The sequence below is a fragment of the Odontesthes bonariensis genome, chromosome 13 (genome assembly GCF_027942865.1).
Source record: "Odontesthes bonariensis isolate fOdoBon6 chromosome 13, fOdoBon6.hap1, whole genome shotgun sequence".
Classification (NCBI taxonomy): domain Eukaryota; kingdom Metazoa; phylum Chordata; class Actinopteri; order Atheriniformes; family Atherinopsidae; genus Odontesthes; species Odontesthes bonariensis.
In genome coordinates, this window is record NC_134518.1 from 23047322 (window position 1) to 23073608 (window position 26287).

Here is a 26287-nt window from a genome sequence, read left to right on the forward strand (position 1 = left end):
GATGAAACACTGTATACCAGCTGGCTGTCACAACACCCAAAAACCTGTTGTGTTGGACAGAGTAGAAAGACAAAATGTAATGGATGATGGCCATTATAACACAAAATGAACACAGCAAGATAAAGAACAGCTTTCAGTGTCAGAACGTGATAATAGAGGGATTAGAGAGAGTTTCAAATTAAAATTCATCCACAAAGAGCTGAAGGGAATAGTCTGACATTTTGAGAAACTGTCCATTTGGCTGTTTGTCTCTGCACGTTTCAACGACTGGTATAAGCCTGACAACTGGCCGCTCATTTTGAGCAGCATTCTTCCCCCTTCTAGCCATCTCAATGGGACAAGGCTAAAGTTGAGACAAAGATTCGGACCGTGCCTGACTGGCTCTCTCCGTGAAGATCTACAGAGAATATGCTGACAACAGGCACTGGATTCTGTCTTTAGTGCCAGCCCAGAGGGGTTGGGATGTCTTGGTTGGTGACTGTGAGGGTACCCGGGATGGTAAACGGGTGTATTTTATGCAAGAGTATGCTTCTTAATAAAAGTTGAATAAAAGGATCAACACCTCTCTCACATTCATGAAACTGCATTGAGGGCTGTACTCCTTTAGCTTAGCCTAAAGCTTGGATATGGAGGAAAATAGCTAGCCTGTCTTCTGTTTTATCTATTGTGATGTTTAATATGTTTTATATAAGACAAAATGTGTCCATCTCCTGCCAGTCTGTGTGCGGAGTTAAGCTAACCCTGCAAATATTACTTGAACGGGGATGTTGTAACTCTATCCAAGTATGGACAGATCGACACTGTGCTTGATAGTTTGCTCATGAAATGAGGACAGAAATTTGTCTTAATCATAGTGTTTGCACACAACCTTAAAAAGAGGAAGTTTTTCTGCATCGACAGACACGTGACATCTTTAAAAGGCTTTAAAACACCAAGCAGCTCATTTTCATTTAGCCCTAGATATGCTAAATGTTAATGACGGCAAAGAAATTCCGTCTGTGAATGAATAATTAAAACAGCAACACAGATTTTTCGTGAATTCTGGGTGCATAGTTTGGTGTTGCGTCACTCTTGTCATTCAGACCGTCCCGGTCCTCCCCTCCCTGTCTCCCGTCTGCTGAGAGGTTCGAGTGAACATATGCGGGCCTTGGATTTGGCAGATTACATAATTGGACATTTTTAATGGTGAATTTTAATCCACGATGGCCTATGCTGGCTTTTGTAAGCAGCCTGATCAGGATGCGCAGGCTCTCAGTCTGCAGCAACAGTCTTTGGGTAGTGAAGCTCTGGACCGGAACGGCTCTTTATTTCACACAAGTGGCATAGCTGACACGGCTGAGCACCACTACAGTGTTCAATAATGTCGTTCACCACATACCAGCAACACATTTTTACATGATTGTTTGGTACAAATTTTTTCTTCATGCAGATTACACTTTGCTCCCTGACATGGCAATGTCAACGTGGGGATAAAAAAAGAAAAGAAAAAAAGGCTCCATAAAACCAGATAGCTTTTGCTCGCCTGCGTATCAGCACTGCAGTCTGTGGTAATTAGTTAGCTGAGCAGTGAAGCTACTGTGAAGCTCTGACTGAGCCTGCACCATGGCAACACACAGGGCTGTGTCTGAGCACAGGCTCCTCTCCGCCTTCCTTTCCTCCCCCTTTTCCCTCCGTTCCCCTTCCTCTTCTTTACTGGTTCATCCCTTTCTTTGCACCACACCTCTCATTTCTTCTTCTTTTTCCCGCTTCTCATCCTCCCCTCTCTGCAAATCTCCCTCCCATGTATCCTCTCCTCTCTTGCATCGTCACAGCCCGAGCCGACACGACATAAAAGAGCCTCGCCGATTTACTGCTTTCCTCGTCATTCTGGACATATGGACTAAGCATTTTCATGGCATATGGCAATCAGTATGATGTCTTTATGTCTTCTAAATTTATGCTGGATCGTCTACACTGTGCATTTTAATCAACATAAAAACAAAATGTGTGTATTGGAAAGCTGTTCACATCAAACAGTAAATGTTTAGGCTCAACATTTAGCTAAATGTACACTGTAATATAAAATGCATTCATTCATTCACTCTCAACCAATTAAAACATCATTCTTACATGAACACGCGAGCCGAACAAACAAGAGTTTTGTTGCTGTTTTGTAGATCTATATTCTCATCGACATCATGTGACAATTACAAGGCGGCTCATCGTTGATAACCGAAATAATTGTGAGCGCTGACCGAGAGCGAGATGCCACAAAAACACTCCAGCGGCTGAATTTGCACAAGCAAAGCGATGCGGATGTTCGCTTAATTCGCACCATAAAAGTAAAGAGTGGTAATTAATGAACTGAGATATGCCTGTAGAGAGATCTCTGAGCCCAGGACAGACTCGGGCTTGTTGTTTCCTCCTATTCGCAGCATTTATGCCAACCTGAATCAAAAGCAGCAACGATTTCTACAGTCAACCCAAGACAACCAACATGCTTATTTAAAGGGACACTATGTAATAAATTAAGTCATTTATTAGCTCAAATCAACATATTCATTCATAAGTTAGTTCTCATTGGTGTAAAATGATCTCTGTCAAAAATCTCACTTATCCTCCTGAGTGAAGAATAACTTGTCTGTATCTACATAGAGCAGGTAAGCTCTATGGAGGCTGCCATGTCCTTCCGGTCTATGAAAAATGACGAAGTGCCGAGAGGGACATAAAGCACTTCGAATCGCGATTTCCCCACCAGGCCTACAAGCAGAAATGACGTCATTGTGACGTCATTTCCGCCAAATGGCTTATTACAGCCGCTAATGCTAAATTGATTTTATTCCTTGGCACATATGTCTTTGTGTTCATTAGCTTTCTTTTTGTAAGTGCATCATCTTCTTCTTTTTATTATTATTCCTATGCTCCCCCTGGATATCTTCTTTTTGGCGTTATGCTCACATTTGTAAACTGTTATTTTGTTGATTTACTAATAAAGTTTAAAAAAAAAAAAAAATGCTAAATAGATTTTATCTCGTAAATGATCCCACTAATAATGCATTGATTGCTACCAAACTTCTGCCGTAGTACACATAGGCTCTTAGCTCACAAAACGAGGCATTAGAAAGTTTGTAAGTTTACCGGGAGTTTATTTACCGCTGCTAATGCTCCTATTGCTAACACAGGCTAATGCTAATGCTGCGTCAACGTCACTTCCGGTAACTCCCGGAATATGACTAATTGCATTGCTTGCACACCAAAGGAGATGTTATGTTATCTGACATGTTATCTGTCATCTGTATTCATAGTGTTGTTGTATGTGTGTTATGTAATCCTTTGTACTGTGTGTCTTGATTTCTTTTTGTTTGTATGGACCTTGAGTCTGAAGCTATAGCTTCTTGAATCTTGACACATTCCGCTTGCCGTAGTTCAAGAAGTTGCAGCGCACATTTGAAAACGTGAGGCGCTAGAGAGCAAATTCATTCAACTTTGCAAAATAAAATTGCACCACTAGATGGGGGAAGAAATTACATAGTGTCCCTTTAACAAAGAAAATGTCTGACTGTTCCAGTGTCACACTATCCCTTTAGCAGGATAACTCCAAGCAGCTGGTTGTAGTCAGGGAAATCATCTGAAGATCAAGTGCAGAATATACTAATCTGGTCTGTGTGTTAATCCTCTAACTTGTGTGTAAGCAGTTTCCTTCCATGTTACCACTGGAAGGAAGGAAAAAAAATCTATTATTCATCCATTACTCCTACTAAATGTACATGTATTGTTGCAGAGAGGCCGTAACAGTGACACGATCTTCGCACCACATTCACGCTCTCTGGTAGGATGTAGCAAATAAAGCCGGCATTTCTTTTTATGTGTGCATGTTGGTTGCAACAGATCATGGTAAAGGCGCCGTATAAAGTGTAGCCCATCAAACCCTGTTACACGTTGAGAGGGACAATGCGAGAAACGTGCACGTAGCTTTAAATGTGTTGAAATGGAAAGAATACTACATAAATTCATCTTTAGTGGCAAATTATCCGAACAAGTCAAACAGATTTGCACACAACTGATATAATAGTCTGTGTCATCCTGTACTTAATGAGTGTGATCTGCGAGTCTTGTGCATATCTCTTAAAGTCAAGTTCAATTTTCTTTTAAATCCAGCTTTGCTGAATGTAACCTGCACCAAAGGGGTTTTCAATCACCTATATGTAGTCACCTATATGTTAAATAGGTTTAAAACAGAGACCTCTTCAAATTTTTTAGATATTTAAATGATTTAATCTCCACAAAATGTGTTCAACATCAGCCATAAATCACCATTCATGTCTTGTTTTCAAGTATTCATATGATTATAACAATTTCATGAAGGGCCAACTTAAAGGCACTGGCTTTCGATTTGTAATGCATCACTGGGTCTGGTTGCTAAACTATTCATAGTCACACCGTTGCAAGTCAAACACAAACTTAATTGAGGCCATCTTTTTTTTTTTTTTTTTTACTCGGAGCTTAGATGGTTACATATGCCACAACATAAAGATGATAATATCAACAAAGAATTAGGTTATTGTTGTAAAGACGTAGAAATACGGCTAAACCTTCATCTTACCCTCATGACTCAACATCTTATGAAACTAGACTGTGCTGTGGTTAAGACGGACCAGATGAAGGATATGTGCGCATCTCTTTTAAAAGCAGGTGCAGCATTTGAATCCTTTCCCCATTCAATGATTCACTGAAATACACACAGCAAAGTGATATGTAGAGGGGGGGTTTAGTCGGTCAAAAGCATATCACAAAGCCCTTTTCTATTTACCAGTAAAATGATGTCATGATATAAACATGCACGTAAAAAAACAAAAACGTGCTCCCCATTGTGTCCGACACCCCCTCCCAAAAAAACAAAAACAAAACACTAACACGAGAGCCACTGGCCATTTTGAGAAGAAGCGTTCCATTGAAAAACTCCTTTCTTTTCAAACCTGGTGAGATATCAGCAAACCATTAACCCAAACTCTAACCTTAAAAACATTCATCCAGCGCAGCTTATCTCAGTTTCATTTACACGACTAAAGACAACGAACGATATGAAGGCGAATTTGGCTTCGACGTGTGTCGGGGAGAAGGATGTGATCCATTCTGGAGAAATATTAACAAAAATGCACAAACACACCGAGGAAAACAAAAAGTAATAAAGCTCATAAAACAGTTCCAGGGTTGAGATGTTCCACCAACACTGTAATAAAATGTGTGATATTAAGCTGGGATTGCTTCTATTGTTTAGAACTGCGATGTGGTGAGGGCCTGCTCTTCCTTTTCTTTTGTGTCTCAGAAATTTGAGACACATGTTCCTGGTTTCTCTAACCTAGCGGGCAGATGGGGTCGATTATAACTAATAGAAATGACTGATAATAGATGGATGGACATGTTTATGGATTGGCTGTGGCTCTGTGGACATAAAACAGGAATGGGGCCTGGATAATGTTAGCGGTCAGCTCAGTGGGGGAGAAGAGGAAGTCCATTAAAGACAAATATATCATGATTCAATATACTGTATGTCTATAGTGTTCACATAAGAAGCCCCATATAGATCCTAGTCGAGGAAGACAATTTGGGGCTTTTTCCTTTTAAAACATTTGATTTTATGCTTTAATACAGAGCTGCAACCACCATGAGCAGTGGTGAGAATCCATTAAACACTTTGGCTGAGACAGGCTTAAGATATTTATAATAAGATAAACTACAGCTAAATCTGGGGTTTGTCTAGATTACGTCTTAGAACTAATCACTACGAACGTCATCCATCTTCTTTCTGTATGCAAATATTTGTCCAGACACATTCGTCAGCGTTATTAATGTGAAACCAATGCAAGCTATACCTGAATATATAAATAAAAGTGTAATAATAAATATAACAAGCCATTAAGAGATGTTCTCAGAGGATTTTCTTACATGCATTTCAGCATTGTTCCTCTTGCTTAATATAAAATATGAATGATAATAAACTCTAACGTATGAGTCAAGACGTTAGACATTCTTTTACCATTTTTGTTTTCTCAATAATGTAATTAATATCAAAATGATGAAAAGTATAAAATAAACTTGTCAACAACTTAATCTTAAGATCAAAAAATGTTCTTTCGGGATACAGAGGTGGATGTAATCTGACGGGCCGTCATTTAGGCAAAATGACGTTTTACCCCATCTGTCGGTTACTAAAGATCCCAGCAGTTTTTTTCATGCTGTTGCATCCGCTCTGAGTGCTGCTCTACATCCCAAAATGAAACCTTTGATTTGTACAATGTTTGAAAAAAGAAAGAGTGGAGGAGGAGAAAGGCAGAGAGAGATGGGGGGGGGGGGGTAGAAATGAAGAACACTGAAAAAAAAAAAAAAAGCGCAAACACACACACTCACACTCACAAAAAAGAGAGGCCAGACCAAATGGCTGAAGGGCTGCTTGGATAATGCATTAGACAGAGATGGCACTCAGAGCAGCCACACATGGTAAGAAACGCACTGCTTCGCCAAATGTCCTCCACACACACACTCACACAAACTTTGCACACACGCTTACAGAAAATGGACGACAGAATAAAGATTACTCTGCCTTTCGAATGATAATTTACCTGAAAAAAATGTGAATTCCGGTAACTAATTCCTGTATATCACCGGACACACGCAGACTAAGAGAGAACGACGTAAAATGGTGTGCGAGTGCAAACGTTTCTGAACGAGTGGGGAAGAAATCGGTGCATCCCTGGTGATCCGATCACAAGTGGACGGCTCCAAGTACTTGTGTTCACGCCTGGCATCGGAATGTACGTCTTGAGTGACCACTTGTCATCTAATATCAGTTACCCGCTCCGTCTGCAAACAATATGCAGCCACGCCACCCTGTCAGCTAACCAGCACAAACATTTCAGGAAGCTTATGGATCAGATGTGATGTGAGAAAGGTAAAAGAGCCATCAAATAATTGATTAGTTTGTTGCAGAGCTTGGAGGCAGCACACCTCTGCTGCCTGAAGACACACAAACTTTCTAACTATCTGCAGTTTTCAGTCCCATTCACCTCTGAAGAAAAAGGCTGAAAACATCTGCTCATATAAACAGAAACTTTACTGCCTGTGATAGCTTCATGGGGTGTGTGTGCACCTTGTAATGTGCAACAATACATTCGCTCCAAAGCTTCCTGGTGGGTTCTGATAAAAATACCAACATTTGATCACCACCTAAAAGGCACTCACCAATTTTTAAGATGACGGTTAACTTGTTGATTTTTCTGAGTTATCTAACAGTTCAGCCTTTTCTTCTACATCAACCACATGATTTAAATTTGGTTACATTGTCAGACATCAGCAGGCTCAGTCTTTCTACCCAATGGCTTTAAATGTTGTTTCAATCTGATTGAGATGTCTGGGAAATAATCCGGAAAAGAATCAGTAAAATAATGAAATGAAAGCCTGTTTTCAGGAAATGTAATCATGAAGTCTGAATATTAGGAGCTCTGAAGCAGGTTGTGTGGTCAGAGTGTGTTACCCTTGAGGTCTGGCCAGGTTAAAAGCCCTCAGCTTCGAGGAGCAGGCATATGCATGACTCAGCTCTAAACGTTTGGGCCATTAAAAGACGAGATCCAGGACAGCTCCAGATCTGGCGCTGCACTCACAGCTGCTTTGTTTACTGTCTCAGCAGAAATGAATATGAAGGACGAGCAGGAGCTCCACCGCTTCTGTGAGTCAAGTCAAAGAAGGAAGTGGTCCTCCAATGTGCTCCAAGACGGCTTTGTGTTCAGAAGGTTACAGAAATGTGGCCCGAAGGGTCCCAGACCACCTTTGAGTGTGGTCTAAGGGATCAGATCTGAGTTCATCCTCAGTGTATTCAGAACAGTTGGCGAGCTCCACTTGTCATCCAATCAGCCAGGACACACGACCCCAATAATCCCAGATGAAGAAAATGTTACCAAGTATGCACAGGAGTAGCTATAATCAGGTTGTGTGATTGACTTGACTCTATTTGTGATCACTTCTGTGGGGACTTCCCCTAACGATCAACACAAAATGATGTTCATGAAGGTGAGCATCGAGCCTCGGTACTTTTGTGGTCCTACCGGAAATGTCGCTGTAGAACGAAGTAGCAAAGTGGACAGACAGCTTGTGCACACATTTAGTCACTTCTTTACAAATTCATATCTTATACGTTTCAGAGGAAAACATATGAGGATATGATTTGCAATTATGAAGCAAAGATGAGTTTCTCTGGTTTTAATCAATGCCAGTGGAGGGAGTTCAATTCTCAAAAGGAGTGCAGGCATTCAAATTATAGTCAATTCTCTAATAACTGCAGCGAATGATGAAAAAACAGGTGAAAACACAGTGAACTACCTGCACTCTCACATATAGCTGTGATCAGATTAATCATAAAGTATGGTGCTGTGTCAATCTGTGCACTACAGCTCTGCTCCTCCGATTTCTTTTTTTTTTCCAATAACGCTTTTTTCATTTACAAACCAATTTCAATCATTTCATCTCCAACATTTTATCAAGCAAGGCTGGATTAGTGCAAATCTAACTAAACCTCTCCCACAGATGTGTTTAACTAAAGCTTTTGAGGCACAGAAAGGTTTTTAATGTGAAACATCTGAGTGGGAAGTGAGGAGTGCCAATGGCAGCTTCTCAAACGCATTTTAAAACAGTTAAAAAGAAAAAAAAGGAAAAAAGAGGAAGCAGCAAGAAAGAAGCAGTCGCTGAAAACAGCATTTCTTTCAAAGAAGAGATGCGGGCATCAGGTGACTTCGCATAACGTCACATTCATGGCGTTGTGTGCAACGCATTAATCAGAACAGGAGGGACATTTCTTCAACTGAAATAAGGTTAATTCTGTTTGAAATAAAGGTCAAGTTTAGTTCTCATGAATCTACACAGGCCGCTTGATAACTGCATCAGGAAGTTCTTCTTTAATGTGCTTACTGATACGAAGCGATGCAGGATGTCTTTTTGAATCTTAAAATTCTCCAGGTTCTAAGCTCTGTTCTTTGGCACAAACTGTTTGGGATTTTTATTATTTTTTTACCTTATTGTAAAGTGTTACCAAAATAACAGCTGATATGACGGTCAAAGACAAGCAAAAACAGCACAAGCACTGTTGAAAGCGCCCACACTCCCCCACACAAACGAAGAGGAGTCAGAAGGCTTCGGGACGAGCTCTTCACTGATATTGATTGGATGTACACATACTCCGCAGCAGCATGTGGGTGACGGAACTGGTGCACTTTCCTGAGGATGCTACGGCAGCCTTACAAAAAGCAGTCAGGCAAAGCAGGAAAAAAAAAAAAGGGTTTTAATATCTGTAAATAGAGCCTATCACAACGAGGGCCTATTTAATTAACAGTCGCAGTGGTAATGCATTTAACACCGTCACCTCTTTCCATTGAAAGAGCCCCGTGTCCCCCTCTTCTCTCTCTAAAAAGAAGATCCGATGCTTCCATCGCTGATTCAGGAGTCCGGTCCGTCCCGTACAGCGCTGCCACATTTCTAGGCCAGTCTCTACTGTGATCAGCAGAAACCTCTAAATAAAACAAAGCAGGCAAGCAAACAAACAAACAGCTTTCCCCTCCCTCCTCCTCTCTCCTCTACTGTCCTCCCCTGGTTGGCAGTGAGCGCTAGCAAGGGGAACAGGCGAGCTGCTGATATGGGGCTGAGCCCTGGCAGGGCCTCTGACAATGACCATATGGATCACAGGGGCATGGCAACCTCCGTTTCCAGCAGGACACACACACACACACACACACACACACACACACACACACACACACACACACACACACAGCGTCTGCAGTTTCAGGCTACTGCACCTGTAACACCGTACAAAAGCCTCCAAGACACAGGTGAAGTCAAGCTGCAGCAATGAATAAACCACTTGATGAACAGAAGGAACAACACGTTCCTATGAATCCAGCATTTACACGATAAAAACAATACAAACGGATCGAGTTGCAACCGAGTGGACGCTTAAAAGGTAAACGTAGGAGGTGGGATTCAACGCAGTCAAGGCTCTGGGTCACAGCTACAGCAGCTCTCCCTACAGATCAAGCCCTTCAGCTCACATAATGGTGGCTGGCTTGTCAAAGTCTCTTCAGCATGCTGACATCAACTTCTGAGTCTGGCCTTTTTTTTTTTCTTCCAGGCACTCAGCCCCTGCCCCCTCTCACAGTGCATTAAAAAGCTAACTTTTGTCAAAGTGCACATGAATATTACAGTGCACCTTACCTCCCTTGTACTGTAGAGCATTACCCATGATTCCTTTCACCCACTAAGTCTCACTGGTAAAGAACCCTTTGTGTCTTTCTGCTTTGTGTTAACAGGGTTTGATGTTGGAGGTTTCATGGAAGACAGGTGAAATTAAGTTATGTGTTATGAATTGGTTTTGAGATCCGGTTTCGGTGGATTGTTAGAATCTGAACCACACAGTCTGCAGCAGGTTTCCAAACATCCATCTTCTACTACTACTCTGCAATATGCACATATTTCCATGCACACATGGTTGCTAAAGACTAAAAAGTGAACATTCTTTCTAGAAACATTTAAACTTTTGAAAATGTTTCACCTTTTCATTTCGATTAGAGTGAGGAACCTCGGGTGAAATATTCAAATAGTAAAATATTCATTAGTAGCATCAGTTGCTGCTCCTTGTCACCAAATGTTTTTCAAATTGTTGCTCTGGAATGCTGCATTTCTACATTTTTAACACATCTGAAACCATTTTTTCAGTTAAACTATACTGGCTGATAACATTGTTTGTACTTCTTTCAGGCTTGAATACAGTGAGAGCTGGTCAACATCACGGTGAAACCACATCAAACAAGATTAGCAAGCTTAAATATCTTCCAACTACCCAAGAGATAAGATTTGCTCCGGCGTCGTTTTAGCAGAGCTCATTGAAGTGCGATGTTTTAAATCAAAACACTTGGCTTCAAGTTACTTGCTCTGACTATCTTCTCATGTACAAATAAATAAGTAAAATTTACCCCGTACACCCAAGGTGAAACAATGTAGTGGTGGAGTATCTTTTGCCACCATCATGAGAGCTGCTCAAACACTGTCAACTGTGGGAAACAGCAGTGAACATCCAGAGAAAGATTAGATCTTTTACACCTCCTGATGATTTAACATCTTTTGGTTTGCTGCAGTTAATGTTTGGCCCGATGGCTAAACAACACAACGCATGCTTAGGGTCAACATGTGAGACGTTTCATGGAGCCGAGAACTTACTTGTTTCGGGATTAAAAACAGGCTTTCGGGCTTTTTTGGTACACTTCTTCCTTCTGTTTTCAAAAGGAATAGCATAGAGTAGAGTGTTTACAAATTCAAAAGAAACTATAAACAAGACAATTGCAGTCTTGGATTACTGCGAGAGATGGAAGAAAAGAACTTCATGGACCCAAAGGCCAGAACTGCCAGAATCAAAGCAGTCAGTAAAGTTAACATGATGTTTATAAAAACAAAAAATCAAATGAATGCGTTCGTACGACTAATATTGTTCTTTAAAATGACATAGGAATAGAAAATTCCTGAACTCAGATTGATAAACCCAAAAAATATAGCTGGAATTCGAATACTATAAAAGCCAATCATATGTAATATTATGGCACATATGGAATATACAAAGATCAAAAGCTATCTAACTCACCACTCAATGGGGTACTAATTTGCTGCCAGCTGAATAGTTTATCAGTTGTTCTCAGCTGAAAGTGTCACCTATGGTAGCGTAGATGGACATCCTTTGGTCAAAAAGCCGATTCCCCTCCAGTGATCGTATGCTCGGACAAGGACAGAAGTCCAACAAAATGGCCTCGTTGAGCTATAAGCTCAGCTTAGCTGTGTATGCAAACGTACTGCATGACAAGTACAACTAATCTGCTAAAGAGGCAACAAATTCACCCAGTGGCTCTGTGGAGGATCTCTACCAATTGTCAAACAGCTAGAGACTGTTGTTAAATGATCCCAAGCCATAAATAAATGGAATGAAAAGGAATTTACCCTCAATCCGTACGCTATGAGCAGAAACCATCCTCTTGCTTCCTCTGAAAACACAAACACGACCACACAACCGAACCACTTCGCTTCTACTCCCGTTGATATAAATGAGACCTACAGCCAAAGCTGCAGAGGTAAAGCCATTAAAATCCATGAAAAAAAGAAAGCGCTCAGAACAGATTACTGCTTTCATCACATCCTTATTCCCAGAGGTTAAAGCCGCGTGGTCTCATCGGGAGAAGCGAAGACTCTCCCAAAGAATATTTCTCAGTGGATCATGTTTAGGGTTAAGCCCTCCTCATGTCTTTAATGTGCTTCTAACTGTGGATCACCAATTTCCATCATGTCTTATAGCTTGTCTCAATTATCAATTTGACGTTTTAATGCAGCTTGCGCCAATAAAAGCAATGTCTTTATGGAGCTAGAATGAGTGTTGTTGTTTGAGGCAACTTGAGTTTCTAAGGGTTGCTTCTCTTGCCTAATGAACACAACATTGTCGGTTGATCCGATCCAAAATGTTACTGAACCACGGACGTGAAACTAAACAAAGAAACAAATTTTCTACTGTCTAAAGAGGACTATGAGTGTGCATCATCATTAGGAAGGTATTACTGTGCAGAATTATCGCTCCAATACATTACAGAAGATATTTTTGATTGTTTCTTTTCAATTTCAACAGTAAGTGTAACAGATAAGTGCCACAAAAAGCCTTTTTTTTTTTTTTAGCTCAAATACTGTATATCTATTGATAAAATGCCCTTCCAATTCACAATCACAGTCTGAGCAGAGATCCCCAGATCTCCCTCTCCCCAGCTACTTCTTCCAGCTCTTTCGGAAGGACGCTGAAGTGTTCCCAAGCCTGCCGACAGATATGACCTCTCAAGCGAGCCCTTGGTCTGCCCCAATGACTCCTTCCGATGGGACCTTTCCAAAACACCTTCTGTACAACTACCCTTCTTTTCAATAACTGCGATGAGCCTTCGGTTCATGCAGTCTTTCAGTTTCTTTTTCTGTTCATGATCTACTTTCACTGAAGCAGAAACCACAGCCTCAAATCTCTCATCTGAGAAAGGCCCGTAAGTTCTGAATAAGCTTTAAGTCAGGTGATGAGGGGGGACCGGGTCATTATTTGCTCACTGTGGAGGACTTTGCCGCATGTGATGGCTCTTGCATAAAGATCACGCCCTTATTAAATTCTATGGAGTTCTTGTACTCCTGCTTGAAGAGAATGTCGTCCAGAAACTGGCAGCAGGTTTTCGGAATAGACTGGAGGTGATAATCTGTGTCTGTTCGTGATCCAACACGGGCCCATCCAGACTCACAATCATTTAATCTGTCCATAAACTTATTTTGACACATCAACTCGTGCATCTTAGCGGCGATCATGTTTCATTGTTCTCTACCTTCCTCATGTGTCTGAGCCCTCGTGCTTCTGGACACTCCAGGTATGTTGCGGTTCCGGAACATGGTGGTACTGGGGGATAACTGGGTTTCCTGATGTCTCAAGTCTCTCGCAGCTTCAATCATTCGAGTTCATGTGATTCGGAGATGTAAAACGTGGTTAGAAATGATAAGGCAAGTCACAGTGCCCGTTTTATTGTGCACAATACTTATTCTTGAATCTGCTGTCTTATCTATTAGGGAAACTAAATATGCAGATTTACTTCTCCTCTTAACACTTTAAAAATAAGCATGTAGTAATTATGCATCAGACTAGACTGTATGCACGGGCAGGAACTGCATTTGGATGTGTAATGTCATCCATCTTTGTGTTCACACCAGATTTTTAAAGAAAATGTATGGAAATACTGAGTGCACTTTAATTCAGATAGCACACATCTAAGACGAGCTCTCAGATAAATCTGGCTTGATCTGAGGAGAATATTCCCAGTTTTAGAAGGAACCTTTCAGGATCACAGCGTGGGATTCAGCTCAAGACATTTGGAAATGGAGCACTTGTAAATCCCGTCCGTTAATACTCTCTGGAATGCTGTTACAGGAATGGCAAATCAAATCCGACCCAGCAAAATCTCATCAGACAGATGTACAAACCAATGACACCGATAAATCAATGTGGCTATAAGAGGCACGCATACACACACAGAGAAAAAAATAAACACACAATTCTGATCAAACCCGAAGGCTTTCAAGTGGTAATCACCTATGGGAGGGTTTGACAGGGAACGCCCACTGTGTCTGTGCATTCATTTAAAACACTACCACCACAGAGGCCTGTAATAAACAACAGCTCTAGCAGAGCATTTTGAACTAAATCTTGATGCTAATAAATAAAGTAAAATCCAATTAATATTTAAAGCTAATCATAGCCAAAGAATTGGAGAACACACAAAGACAGATTGGAGCCCGCCGGGGAAAGAGGGAGGTTTCTGAGTGATGATCCCAGTAGACTGAGGTCTCTACTTTCCTCAGATTTAAATTCAAAAGCTCTTGTTTTAAAAGAATGTTCTTATAATCCCAGCTGAAATCAGCCATAATTAACCTAGCAAGCTCTTGACAAAAGCGGTACAACCGTTTTGTAAATAGATGACAGAGAAAGGAAATTAATATGTCATCTTTATGTCTCGGGGTGTCTAATGATTTCCTTGCACGTACATGAAATGTTCATGGCTAAAGGAGCCATTTAAAAATGTCAATGATCCAGCTATAAAAAGCTGCCTCGGATCACTCTGAATGACTGTGCAAGGTTACTGCGTATCATCATGCTAGCATCCAAAAACACGGCTCGTTATGAAAGCTATAAGGATTCCTGTGTGATTGGGCGTGTGTGATTACTGCCCTGCTCTCGGGCTGTGTATAGGTAGTGGGGGAAGGGAAGCGTTCACATTTCCCAACAAGGATGAGCAACAGTAGCTGAGGAGAGCTGGAAGGGTGGGGGTGACGGTGGATGTGCATTTCCATCCATGCCGTGCTACAGCCGGTTCATGGGAAGGGGGGAGCACATATTGGCTATTCACATGTCCGTTTTATGAGACTGAGGGACAGATGCTTGTCCATAGTGTCAGTGCTTCTCCTGCCTCTCTCTCTGACAGCACCACCAACTTCCTCCTCTTACATAATGCCCCCCCCCCCCCTTCAGAGCTGCTGCCTGTCTTTATTGGCTTATTTCTATCCTTTTCAACCTTTTAATTTTTACCCCACTGACCCTTCTTATCTGCAATCCCAGCCCTTTTAATTCCACTGTAAAACTGTACATACTCCAGCCTGAATATTTTCTCTACAGAGTTCGTATGAAGAACCAGGGAGCAAAGTCAGTACTCTACAGAGAGGTTAATTCATTGTTAGTGCCTCTTCATCAAATATAAGATCCCTAAATGAATCACATTGCAGCTGAAAATCACATTTCATCAGGAATGTACAAATGTTTTCCCAGTGTAATTTGAATGTTGAATAAATATAATGAAAATGTGCAGCAGAAAAAGAAAAAAAAGAGTGGGCATTACTGACGGAGACTAAAATCTCAATGTAAGCAATAATTGCTTATATAATCACATCTACTGCAAGCTCTCATATGTGTGAAACATGAAATACGCCTGATTGTTCTGGATGCAGCTGTAATCTAACACAAACCACGAGAGAATCTCCATTTCTTTTCCCCAAAGCTAAATCTCTTTCCTCCTTGGCTGCTGTAATCTGCTAATATCAGCCAGGTTGCGGCTCCTATGAAGGCTCAGCTCAGGGGGATCTCTCTCACTCTGCTTGTGAAATTTCAGCCTCCATTTTCTTCTCACCCTCCTACTTCATATTTTTCCTTCCAAAAACACGATCAGACCAAAAAAACGGAGGCGATACAAACAATGCAGCGGCTTCACATGCCGCAAATACGAGACTGCATAGGCACATACTCATGCACAGCAAGAACCATTCCTTGAATCTCATGCTCCTCAAGCTACCCTTCCCCCACCCAAGCTCACTCTCATGCTCACATACGTGCACCTTGCTTAATTAAAGCCTGTGCTTCTGAAGCTGTCCTGACCTTTTCTCAACTGTAATTCATAAACACATGTAAATAAATGAGGATACTAGAAACAAAATGGAGCACATGGAAAGAGACAGTTTGCCTCAGTCTGTGCAAAATGTATAACAGGCAGCACTTAGAAACAGGTTCTCCATTTGTCTTACACAAATCATTCATGATATTTAGATTGCAAAAACGGCCTGCCAAACAAGAATGGAAGTGGTATCAGACATCGATTTCGTCATCTCTTCCTCTGCTCTTAGCTAATGAGACATAATCCTTCAGTGAGTTGATGTCTTGCAAATCTATTTCTTACATTTCATTTCCAAAGTCAGCCGGTAAAGTCTGAGTTGTTGGTTAGAGGAAAAACGTGATGAATGCAAACTGCATCCCAGTGCTGCTTCGATGGAAGAAAAGATGGAAGAAAAATACAACATTTTGTTGGCCTACGGTAACTGCATCAGCGTAAGCTTTTGACGACACACACTAGGTGTGTTAAATCTATAAGCATTAGTCATCTGCATCAATCCCAAACATGAAGATCATCTCCATGCATGTGCAGTGAAACCAGATTAGTCTTGTTCCAATAGAGGAACAAACAGTCAACAAATGGCAAACGGAAAGGTTTGGGATGAATGCTGAATATGAACTCTCTTCCGTTAACAGACACAACAGATACACAATCAATGTTTTACTTCAACAACTCCTCATCTCATCCCACTCTCCCTCGTCAGGCCCCACAAGCCTGAGCTACGTAACACAGTGAGAAAGAAGAAGAAGAGTTACCTGGTCATACCACTCCCGGTTGGTACAGGTGCACTCGGGCCACCATCCTCCTTGTCCACTGGAGTTGTTGCCATTTACTTTGGGGCCACCCTTGGACTGGCCCTTTGGGTTGGGGCCTCCAGGGCCCCCACCAGACATTATCTTGCCCTTACTTCTCCCCAGAGTGCCCCCTCCTCCTCCCATGCTTCCACCGCCTCCTGAGGCCGGAGGGGGTAAGGTCTGGCCTCCCCCATACCCAGGTGGGTATCCATAGGACTCGGCCTGCCAGTCTCCTCCATATGCTGGGGCATCCATCCTACGCAGGGCAGCCATACGGGTCACCTCATAACATTCTGGGCACTTGCAGCAGTGGTGGTGTTTGTGCATGCTGGCTGCGCTGGCTGGGCTGACGCTGAGATGAGCGGCGTGGCACTCTGTCTCTGCTGCCTCCTCAGATCTCACTCGGCACGCTGTGATCGGCTCGCAGAGTGCTAATGCCGACGGAAATAACACTAATCACAAGAATTTCTACAGATTTTCCCTTATTCGTCAGATCCCGTCACTCTCCGTTATTCCTCTTGGATGCAGGGGGGAAAAAAAGAGATTGAGAGGGATGGGAAGCAGCAACAGGAAAACAAAAAATACAAAATGGGCACGTAGTCTTTGTCCTCTTGACGTAGAAGATCAAAGGAAATAATCAAAATATTGTATGCCACCACACAATCAGAGACCAGCTCTGATGGTAGAAATTTCCTCTTGCTTCTCTTGGTTCACAGTGATAAGCATATAAATTCATAGACATATATATACTCTTTTGTTTATATATCATATATATTTACACACACAAATACATATAAAAATATCAATATAAACAGACAAGCACAGATACATATATGTACAAGGATAAATGGATATATATATAAATATCTATATGCGTGTGTACAAATATATATATATAGATATATAAACAATATGTATAAATAAATGATATCCGCAGATGAAAATCTTCCTCTGTTGATGTAGCTTCCCGTTTCCTCCTGCGTTGAAAATCGTTGTCTTTCGCTCTCTGTCTCTTTTCTCAGCCTGCAGAGAGGAGCTGAGCACTGGATCGCCTCTCAGTCAGCTTGCCCTAGATGTGATTTATTCGGAGGGATGTGAGCAGGCAGGAGGGAGGTGGTGAGAGAGAGAGGTAGAGGCAGCAAGGGAGGAGAGGAGAGGGATACGTAGCAGCATCCCTCTAGCACCTCAGCCCTGACAGCCACAGCCAATCAACTTGCAGCGCAGCCATCAGCAGCAGCAGCAGCAGCACCAACAGGACTGAGCGCTTCGCTCGCTGCTCTTAAAGGGGCAGCGGCGCGTAAGCCTCACCGCTGCTTGCTTTTTGGTGTGGTAGTACATTTTCACAAATTGTGCCACAGTAAAAGAGCTGCTAATGTGTTCCGTCGCCAAATTTTTTTAAGAGAAAATGTCAGTAAATCTTAATCCGCAATCTGTCAATGACGATCCCCAGACTCTAATCCAGCAACTGTGAGTCTAATCCATGTTTTTCATCAGACCAGGGCATCCAAAATCCAACTTACAAAGAGCACCCCTGTCTCTCTGACTGATCACTGGTCACCTCCCAAGTCATCTCTAATTCAAGCCTCAGACTTAAAGGCTTTCTTGTGCTATCAACTGTCAACCTCAGGCTCTGTGTCACAGCACACATCTGTAAATAATCTCATAGTGGAAGCAGATGAAGCAAATCCTTTTCCTTGCGGGTATCACAAAGACCTTCCTCTCAACAGTGGTAGTCTTTGAATGACACTGTATTACTTTGCATCGTTCTTCTTCCCTTCCTTTTTCTAGAGATGCAAAGCAACATTCCTGCCCGCGTGCAGGGTTGGGACAAAATAAAAGCAGTGGCAGAAAGCTGCACTCCTGGAGCCTCATTTAGGAACCATAGGGGAATTATATTGTGTTCACAATGATGACATCAACACATGTGCTCCAAACCAACAAGATTACACGCTTGAGCTTTTGAGTGGGTGGAGGAAGAGATTGAGAGTGAGAATGTGTGAGGGGGGAAAAAGAGAGAAGGAGAGACTATATGGCTTTCATGTATTGGTGGCAGTTATATTTTCAGTCATGCGATAGGACTGCCTGTGAGCCATTTTGCATGCTTATGAATTTGTGGGTTGATCACAGCTAGATATAAAACATCCTGACACAGAAGGTGAAGCTTTATCTTTCCAGAGAAGTGAGAGAGAATGTTACAGTGACGCCATTAAAGCCCCGCATATATGCATTATTAATGAAATGTGACGGGAAACGAAGCTGGGTGTGTCTGCATGGGGGAGATAGTATGTTTATACACAGTCTAAATGTTACAGTGTTCTTACTTAATGCTAGCACCCTTTCAGTGTTTTGATTTGAAGAATCATTTAGTGCCTTTAAACCATATGTATATGTCCATTCATTCAGTTGATCTGTGCATCCTTCGGGTCAAACTGAACAGGATCTTGGGACAAAGGCCCGCTGCATTGTGTTGCAGCACTACCAGGAAGCACACACAGCAGGCTGAGCCACACTTAATTACATGCAACAGTAACTCACTTCATTAGAATGATATTCTTTCATTCTAACCTGCAGAGATTTTTTCCGAGAAAAAGAGCGCAAGAGAGGGGCAAATTTAAGCAGAAATCAGAACTGAAAGCCTCGGGATGCAGTTACAAACCCTTACGAGGCCAATGACAGCGGTGAGGCGGGGCTTTGAAGCAGCGGCTTGAAAGGCCGTTGTAAGCATATTGATCCCGGCACACATGAGCGAGCACATGTTGCGACCATCCCTGCCCAGCCTTGCTCTGTCGCTCTCATAAACTGGTCACATCCTGTCCAACATTCAGCGCATTCAGGGGGTGTGCAGCACAAAACAAACACAATATACTTTGTCTGATTTACTAAGTAATGACATAATAAGAATGGGAAATGGAGACAGGACCATACCTGCATTCGAATGAACACAGAAATTTGAGCATAAACATGAAAAAACACTTGTGATGTGAGGAGTTCAATTCCAAGAAGGTAAAGATGAAAGAAATCTCTCCGTTTAAATGTTACATAATATAAACTGTAAAATCTGTGTAGAGACAATTAATTGCTGGAGCTAATTGCAGGTTTTCCGTATCAGGATGACAGGAAGGAAAACAGGAAGTTATTACTTGCCAATCAAATCAGAGCTATTACAGGAGACAGAAAATAGCTTGTTGTTGAAGAGTAAGCAAACATGTCCTGCAAGACAAGTTATTTTTCAATGTAATCAAGATTTTCCACGTGGATGTGTACACTTTGTTTTAATCAGCGTGGAATTTTGATGCTTCTTAAACTCATCTGCTACTTTTAAGAGACATTTGAGTGATGAGACGGCGTCAAATCGAGGCAGGATTACACAAGCGTCAGAGCAACATAACGTCTAATAATTACCGGAGAAAAACAACCGCTCATTTTCTACTGAAACTTTCAATGTTTGTTTGTACAATCAAATCAAGTCTGTGAATAACGGCATCATAAATGCCACATGTGAAGGCTTCTTTTTCCTTTTCCGACACGGCAAACAAAAGTCTTACAGGAATTTCCTAAGTGGACAAACATAAACCCAACGAAACGTTTTAATCGTAAAATGTAAAGCTGCTTCTAAGAAAAACATTCGGAACAGTGCATGAAAGCGAACACTTAAACAACATCCCAGCAGGCTGTGTGGTAATCACACTCAGACTCTTGCCATATTTAATAACTAGTCTTATCCAGGATATAAAGCAAAAGGTTGGTAGTTGCAGTAGATTCGGAAGAACTGAAATCTTGTAGTAATCTTGGCAATGAAAGAAGTAGCAAAAACATACATATATGTGTGTGTATGGGAAGAAAATATGAAAATATGTCAACACTGAGTCAAAATGTATGTAAAAATCTCAACCTGGACAAAAGTGTTTCATGATGTATGTTTGGAATGAAGGCTGTGGCTTCTGAACACGTGGAAAAAGGAAACATTAAATGAGAAAATCAAAACATAGATGCTTCTCTGCATCCCACCATGCAGCCTGTACAGTCCTTATTACATAAACCCACCTGGACAACTTGTAGCAAACACACACACACACACACACACACAGTCACAATGAGCATTACAACTCCCCAACCACTGCACGGACCGTGTATTGAGCTTTTCAGTCATTTCTAGGCATTTCTCTGAGAAGCTGTGTGACTGCTCCTCTGTCACCTGACCGGATGCAACACCATAAAAGGACTGTCGGTAGTGAGGCGTTCTTAAAGTGGCAGCTCCTTATCAACACGTACCGAGATTTGCTGCTGTAGCCTTTACTAAGTACAAAAAGGGATGAAGGAGCAAGTTTCACAGGTCTCTCTCAGACATAATTACATCCTCTTTTTTCCATTTTAAGTAGCAGATAACTCTCATAGAAGACTTACAATTAATGTCTTAGCTGTTCATGGATTATGTAAAGTGTGAATGTGCAGGAGGAGGGGGATGTGAATGGCAAAGGGTGAGAGATCTCAAGACAGAAAGCCAGTAAGACCGAGAGAAACGAGAGATCAGTTATGTAGTGATGCTCTCCCAGCAATTGAGATGCAAAAAACAAAGGTTATATCGCTAAGACTCCTCTATTAATAGGCCTTATTGGCAAAGAACAGCTGCTACACCGCACACACCAAAGCCAGCACCTCCAACTGATGGAATAATAAGAGAGAGAAACATACACATAGAGGAAAGCAGAAATGGAGGGTAATGAGGGAGATGTGAAGAGAGGAGAGTAGGAGATTGTATCAGAGCTGCAGTGCTGAGGAACAGTGTTTGTGTGGATTGGGTACATGCATAAAAGAAAGAAAGAGGGCTACAAAAAGGGTTGCAAGAAGATTAAGAGACTGGTGGGAAACTGACAGGAAGGTGAAAGCATTTGGCAAAATATGTAGAAGGTGCTGCAGGTCCAAGACATATGCCATAACAGAGGAGAAACAGAGCTAAGGTGCCCTGTGTGTGGGCAGAAATGCAATGACTAGAGGGGGCATTACTGAAGCATGGTGCTGAACAGAAGGGGAAGTAAAAATAGAGAGAAAAAAAACAGAAAGATGCTGAGAAAACAACAAAGTGCTTATGCATCTGTGAGGGCATGGGAATGCAAAATAAACTGTGCAATTACCCATTCACCTCACCGAAGAGTACAATGCACCTGAATTCCGTGTGCTTGCTGAGTGCGCATCGTCGCAAATGTGCTCGCTGTGTGTGTGTAAGTGGGAAAGCAGAGCAGGATGAGAGCGAAGAGGGGGAAAAAAAACAGAAAAAAAAACAAAGACACCAATTAAAAGAGGGATGAAAAAGACAGGATGAAAAACGGAGAAGCGGAGAGAGAGAGAGATAGAAAGAGACTCAGTGCAGTCTGTAGGGATGCAGGCGGGGGAGGAATCTGGTTTCCATGGCAACCCAAGGAAGGCTGAGCCCTGGGTGTCCGTTCCAGCTCTGCACTGCACCGGCCCTCGCCTCTCAGCCGCCTTGCTCTCCCTCTCCAGCCTCTCCCACTACATCTTTCTCTCGACCCCCACCACCTACCCCCTTTCTCTCCATCTCAGTCCCTGCTCCTCCACAGCTCCTTCACCTGCCTCCTTCATGTGACAGAGGGAGGCTCAAACATGCACACAACCTGTACGGTCACAGGATTCTTATGCAGACACTGTCGTGCACAATGAACCCCATGTGCTCACAGCCTGCATCATTCTCTCTTTTACCCCCTTCAAGTCCCCTGATCCCCCCCGGCTCAGATCTGGGCTCAGCTGAGATGCCAACGCCTGCGGCCACTGTGCTGCCTTGTGCCGCTGGCCGTGTTAATGTGGAACGCATGTGAACACGAGGGCCTTTAACAATCCTGAACAACATGGCATGCAATAAAACGTATCTGTCATGAAAGACGAGGACTGAGCTTATTGTTCGTGTAAGCAGCAAATTGGCCAACCAGTAAAGAAACTGACATCTTGTTTAGCTGCTAACAGGCTAAAAGTTACTCCATAAAAGGTGACCAGCTTCCTTCAACATAAAAGTTGGAAATAAGAGAAAAAATTATAATACCAACAAATCAGACGACCAACAAAACAACACCTTACCACTGGTGCATTTAACCTGTACAAAAAAAAAAAAAAAAAAAAGGCACTGGAGGAAAGGTACTGGAGCTCCTTCACGTGTAAATGTAAAAAAAAATAAAAATCCCACCGGGAAATGGATTCAAATGCATTCAAAATGTAAGTAACATGTTGGATGTGTAATAATAAAAAAGTTCTGAAAGTATTAAAAATGAAAGCACTTCATGAGAAAAAGGTGTTTTTCCGGCTAATCCGATGATTTAAAAAACATTTTAAGAAGTGGAAGAATGTGTTCAACACTTTGACCCTTTTGTAATCCACATACTGTTATTTGAACAATTTTTAGTGCAAAGACGAAGCAAAGAGATTTGAGATATTTCACCTTTTTACACACACAAAGCCAAATGATCAACCGTTATGAGCAGTGACAAACATTCAGCGATGCTGGAGTTGCATTTGTATGGTTGTGTTAAAGGGACCCCCTGGGAAACTCCACTTACCTTTGGCATATCAACATGGGAGCGAGCAACCAGGCCAGAAACACGCTCCACTTTGTGAGGACTCCTCCTGCTGGTCACTCGCACGCGAGACACGCCCTCGTCCTCCTGGTCCTGCAGCACAAAGACAGATGACCAGTTCAGAAAAGTACGCAGAGAATAATAAAATCCCCCTGCAGTGATCAGAAGATGATGGCGAATAGCAATCCCTGTCATGAACTTGTGACCTGTTCTGAGTGTACATCAGCCGGGATAGACTCAAGCTCTCTACAAGAGGACAAAGTAGGTATAGAAAGTGGATGAATGGATCTACGTTTGGGTATGTTTTGTAAAACTGCTGTATTCTCAGATATTTTACTAAATTAAAAAAGTGAATGAAGAGATGAATGACTCGAGATCAAAGAGTGGACACAAGTAAACATTAGATATGTTCAGCTGAGGCTGATGGATGACGACAATGAAAACGCCTGGCCACATTTGAAGGGGAAAATTCCCCAAACAACTATGAGAAAAATTACAGCTTTGTTATGAAATGTTTGATCTGTTTACCAAAGAAACATGTGGAGATATAAAACAACCCTGCATCGAACCTGTGCAGGTAGCCTAAAGAGCTGTTTGATTTAAAACGCATCCATGGTATTAGCCAGTAGTGCTGATGATGTACCTTTACGGGGTATTTTATTCAACTGCACAGTGTATGAAAATGGTTATTTGAAATTAAAGATGATTACTGTTATAAGAAGGTTCTTTTCCTGTCAGCATGGTCCAAGAGCCCAATCTGTACCTCGCTAAACCAAAGCACTTAAAAGGAAAGTATCTGGGAAACTTTTTCTTATAATCCTTTCCAGATAAGCTACTCTACTACTAAATTTACAGTATCCGTGAAAAAGTAATTTTACAAGAGTAGTTTTGCTATACAACCAATACAGTTCTCTTTGCACCTCCGCTGAATGTCTTCTGTCTGCAGGCTGTAAGCTAAGCTAAACTGAGCCAACCAGCTGCTGGGTGTAGCTTCATATTCAATATAAAAGAAAGAAGTGTTCGTCAGTCGTCTCTGAACATGAAATCAAGTCTTCAGCGGCTGGCTCCAAGTACCAAGGCTTGTCTAGAGACATATAAAGGAAAGAACCTGTTGGAATATCAGAAACGATTATTTCAGAGTGCTATTTGTTGTGGAAACAGTTACTTCTCAGAGGAGCTCGGACCTACACTGTCAGTCTTATTCAACCCTGCTTTTTATGACTAATTAAACTCGGCCAGTGGAAAAAAAGCTGCAAACCTGTAGCTAAGAAACCATCAAAACAAATGAACTCAGAAAAGTTAAGTTTCACAGCAACCAAAGCATTCTTTGTGGGTTTTTTTTTTTTGTACCTGAAATCCACCAGGATCACATCCACAGTTTAGACCACACAGCCGTGTATCTGACAGCAGAGGGCAGCCTTTAGAGCTGGTCATCACTGGTGCCAAGTTGCAAAAAGATAAATTAATAAATATATAAACTTTACCAGAAGAGAAAGGATCGGTGGCTTTTCCAAAAAGATATGGTGCCTTATCACTCACACCTTCACTTCAAATCAAAATGAGGGCAGCTTGTGTGCTCACGTAGGAACAACAAGTGTTTTAATAAAAAACAACCCCAGCTGTGAAGCATGCAGGCTGCAGTACCGTACCTGCCATGATGCAGTCAGTCACTGACCAACGTTACCTCAGGTTAGCTGATTTCTCCCAACATATGTATCTGTAAATCTCGAGCAGTGGGGATTCAAATAAACTGTGTTATCTCAGAGACGCTCAGTAAGTTTTGCTTTGACAGCTTTATTCCCATATGGCATGAGGTGACAGGCAGGTCAGCTGACAGCAGCAGAGCCAGGACTGCCCCTCCCAACTGCCCGCTCTGGAAAATAGTGGCAGCTTAGAATGTGCCCTGTGCAATCTGCACGTTCATTCACAGGCATACTGAAACTGTGCAGGCACACTTGAAACGAGCTTGTTAATGAATCATTCCTAAAATTCATGAAACGCCTGTTTTTCGCTGACCGTTACTCTCCAAGTCACAGGTCATCACACAGCAAATCAAACAATAATGCAATTTACCTAAAACCCCTCCAAAAATCCACTAGAAAATCAAAAACGGCCTCTTCTTTTATGTAAGCTTGATTTTTTTTTCCCAACGGGAGCTACCCTCACCTGCTACTCTGCACCAAATCAGTGAATTTGCAGACTCATTTAGTTTCCCTCCCATCCTCCACTCAGGTGACAGCATGGCTGGAATACTGATGAGCACCTCACTGGGTGTCCATTAAGCAGCTCTCTCTCTCACAAACTTCCCAACAGGACTACTGCATCCTTCCATCCGAGTCACAACTCAGAACAGCTGGGATCCAGAGAGGTGATGATGGAGGAAGGACCGGGAGCCGAGCAGCGTTGAATTAGAAGCTCGACGGGGTGGATCACAGGAGCACTGAGAGGCTCTTAGGAGGGCAGAATATAGTTCAAACCGCGGTCATAATTTATGGTTTGGATGCTGCATCAGGGGAGCGACATATTCTGAACACATGGCACTGCAAGAGGCAGCAATTCAGGCTTAACTAATCCAGTGATTCCCATCCAGCCGCTTCCTTTTTTAAATTGCACAGTTGTATGTGGCAAGACTATTGGAAAAGCTAAATATGATTTTGTTTGTATGTTTGTTTCAGAAGTTCAGACAAAAACACTTGATACTATAAGCGTAAGAGTGAAAAGTAAAAATATTTTAGCAAGATAAGGGTCTTATCATTAATGCAACAGTTTGAATAAACTTAAAACCTTAATAGATTGAAGGTCTTGTTTTTCTAACTGTTTTAACTACTGCTTGTTTACAATCATTGTTAGAAAAGGCAGATGATGCTAATTTAATTTCCTTTTTGAACATCTGACACCTAAG

The 26287-nt window shown here is 41.9% G+C and overlaps 1 protein-coding gene across 10 annotated transcripts in view; it reads right to left on the reverse strand.

Moving 5' to 3' along the window:
• The window catches only part of dlg3 (discs, large homolog 3 (Drosophila)), an 88683-nt gene that overhangs the window by 46172 nt on the left and 16224 nt on the right, over window positions 1–26287 (reverse strand). For 7 of the 10 annotated variants that reach the window (XM_075481638.1, XM_075481640.1, XM_075481636.1 and 4 more), the window contains exon 4: window positions 23368–23478. In XM_075481638.1, coding sequence (XP_075337753.1) covers window positions 23368–23478 — 111 coding nt within the window. Of the gene's footprint in view, window positions 1–16765; window positions 17898–23367; window positions 23479–26287 lie in introns of those variants that run through there. The other 3 variants (XM_075481641.1, XM_075481637.1, XM_075481644.1) reach the window with 2 other exon arrangements.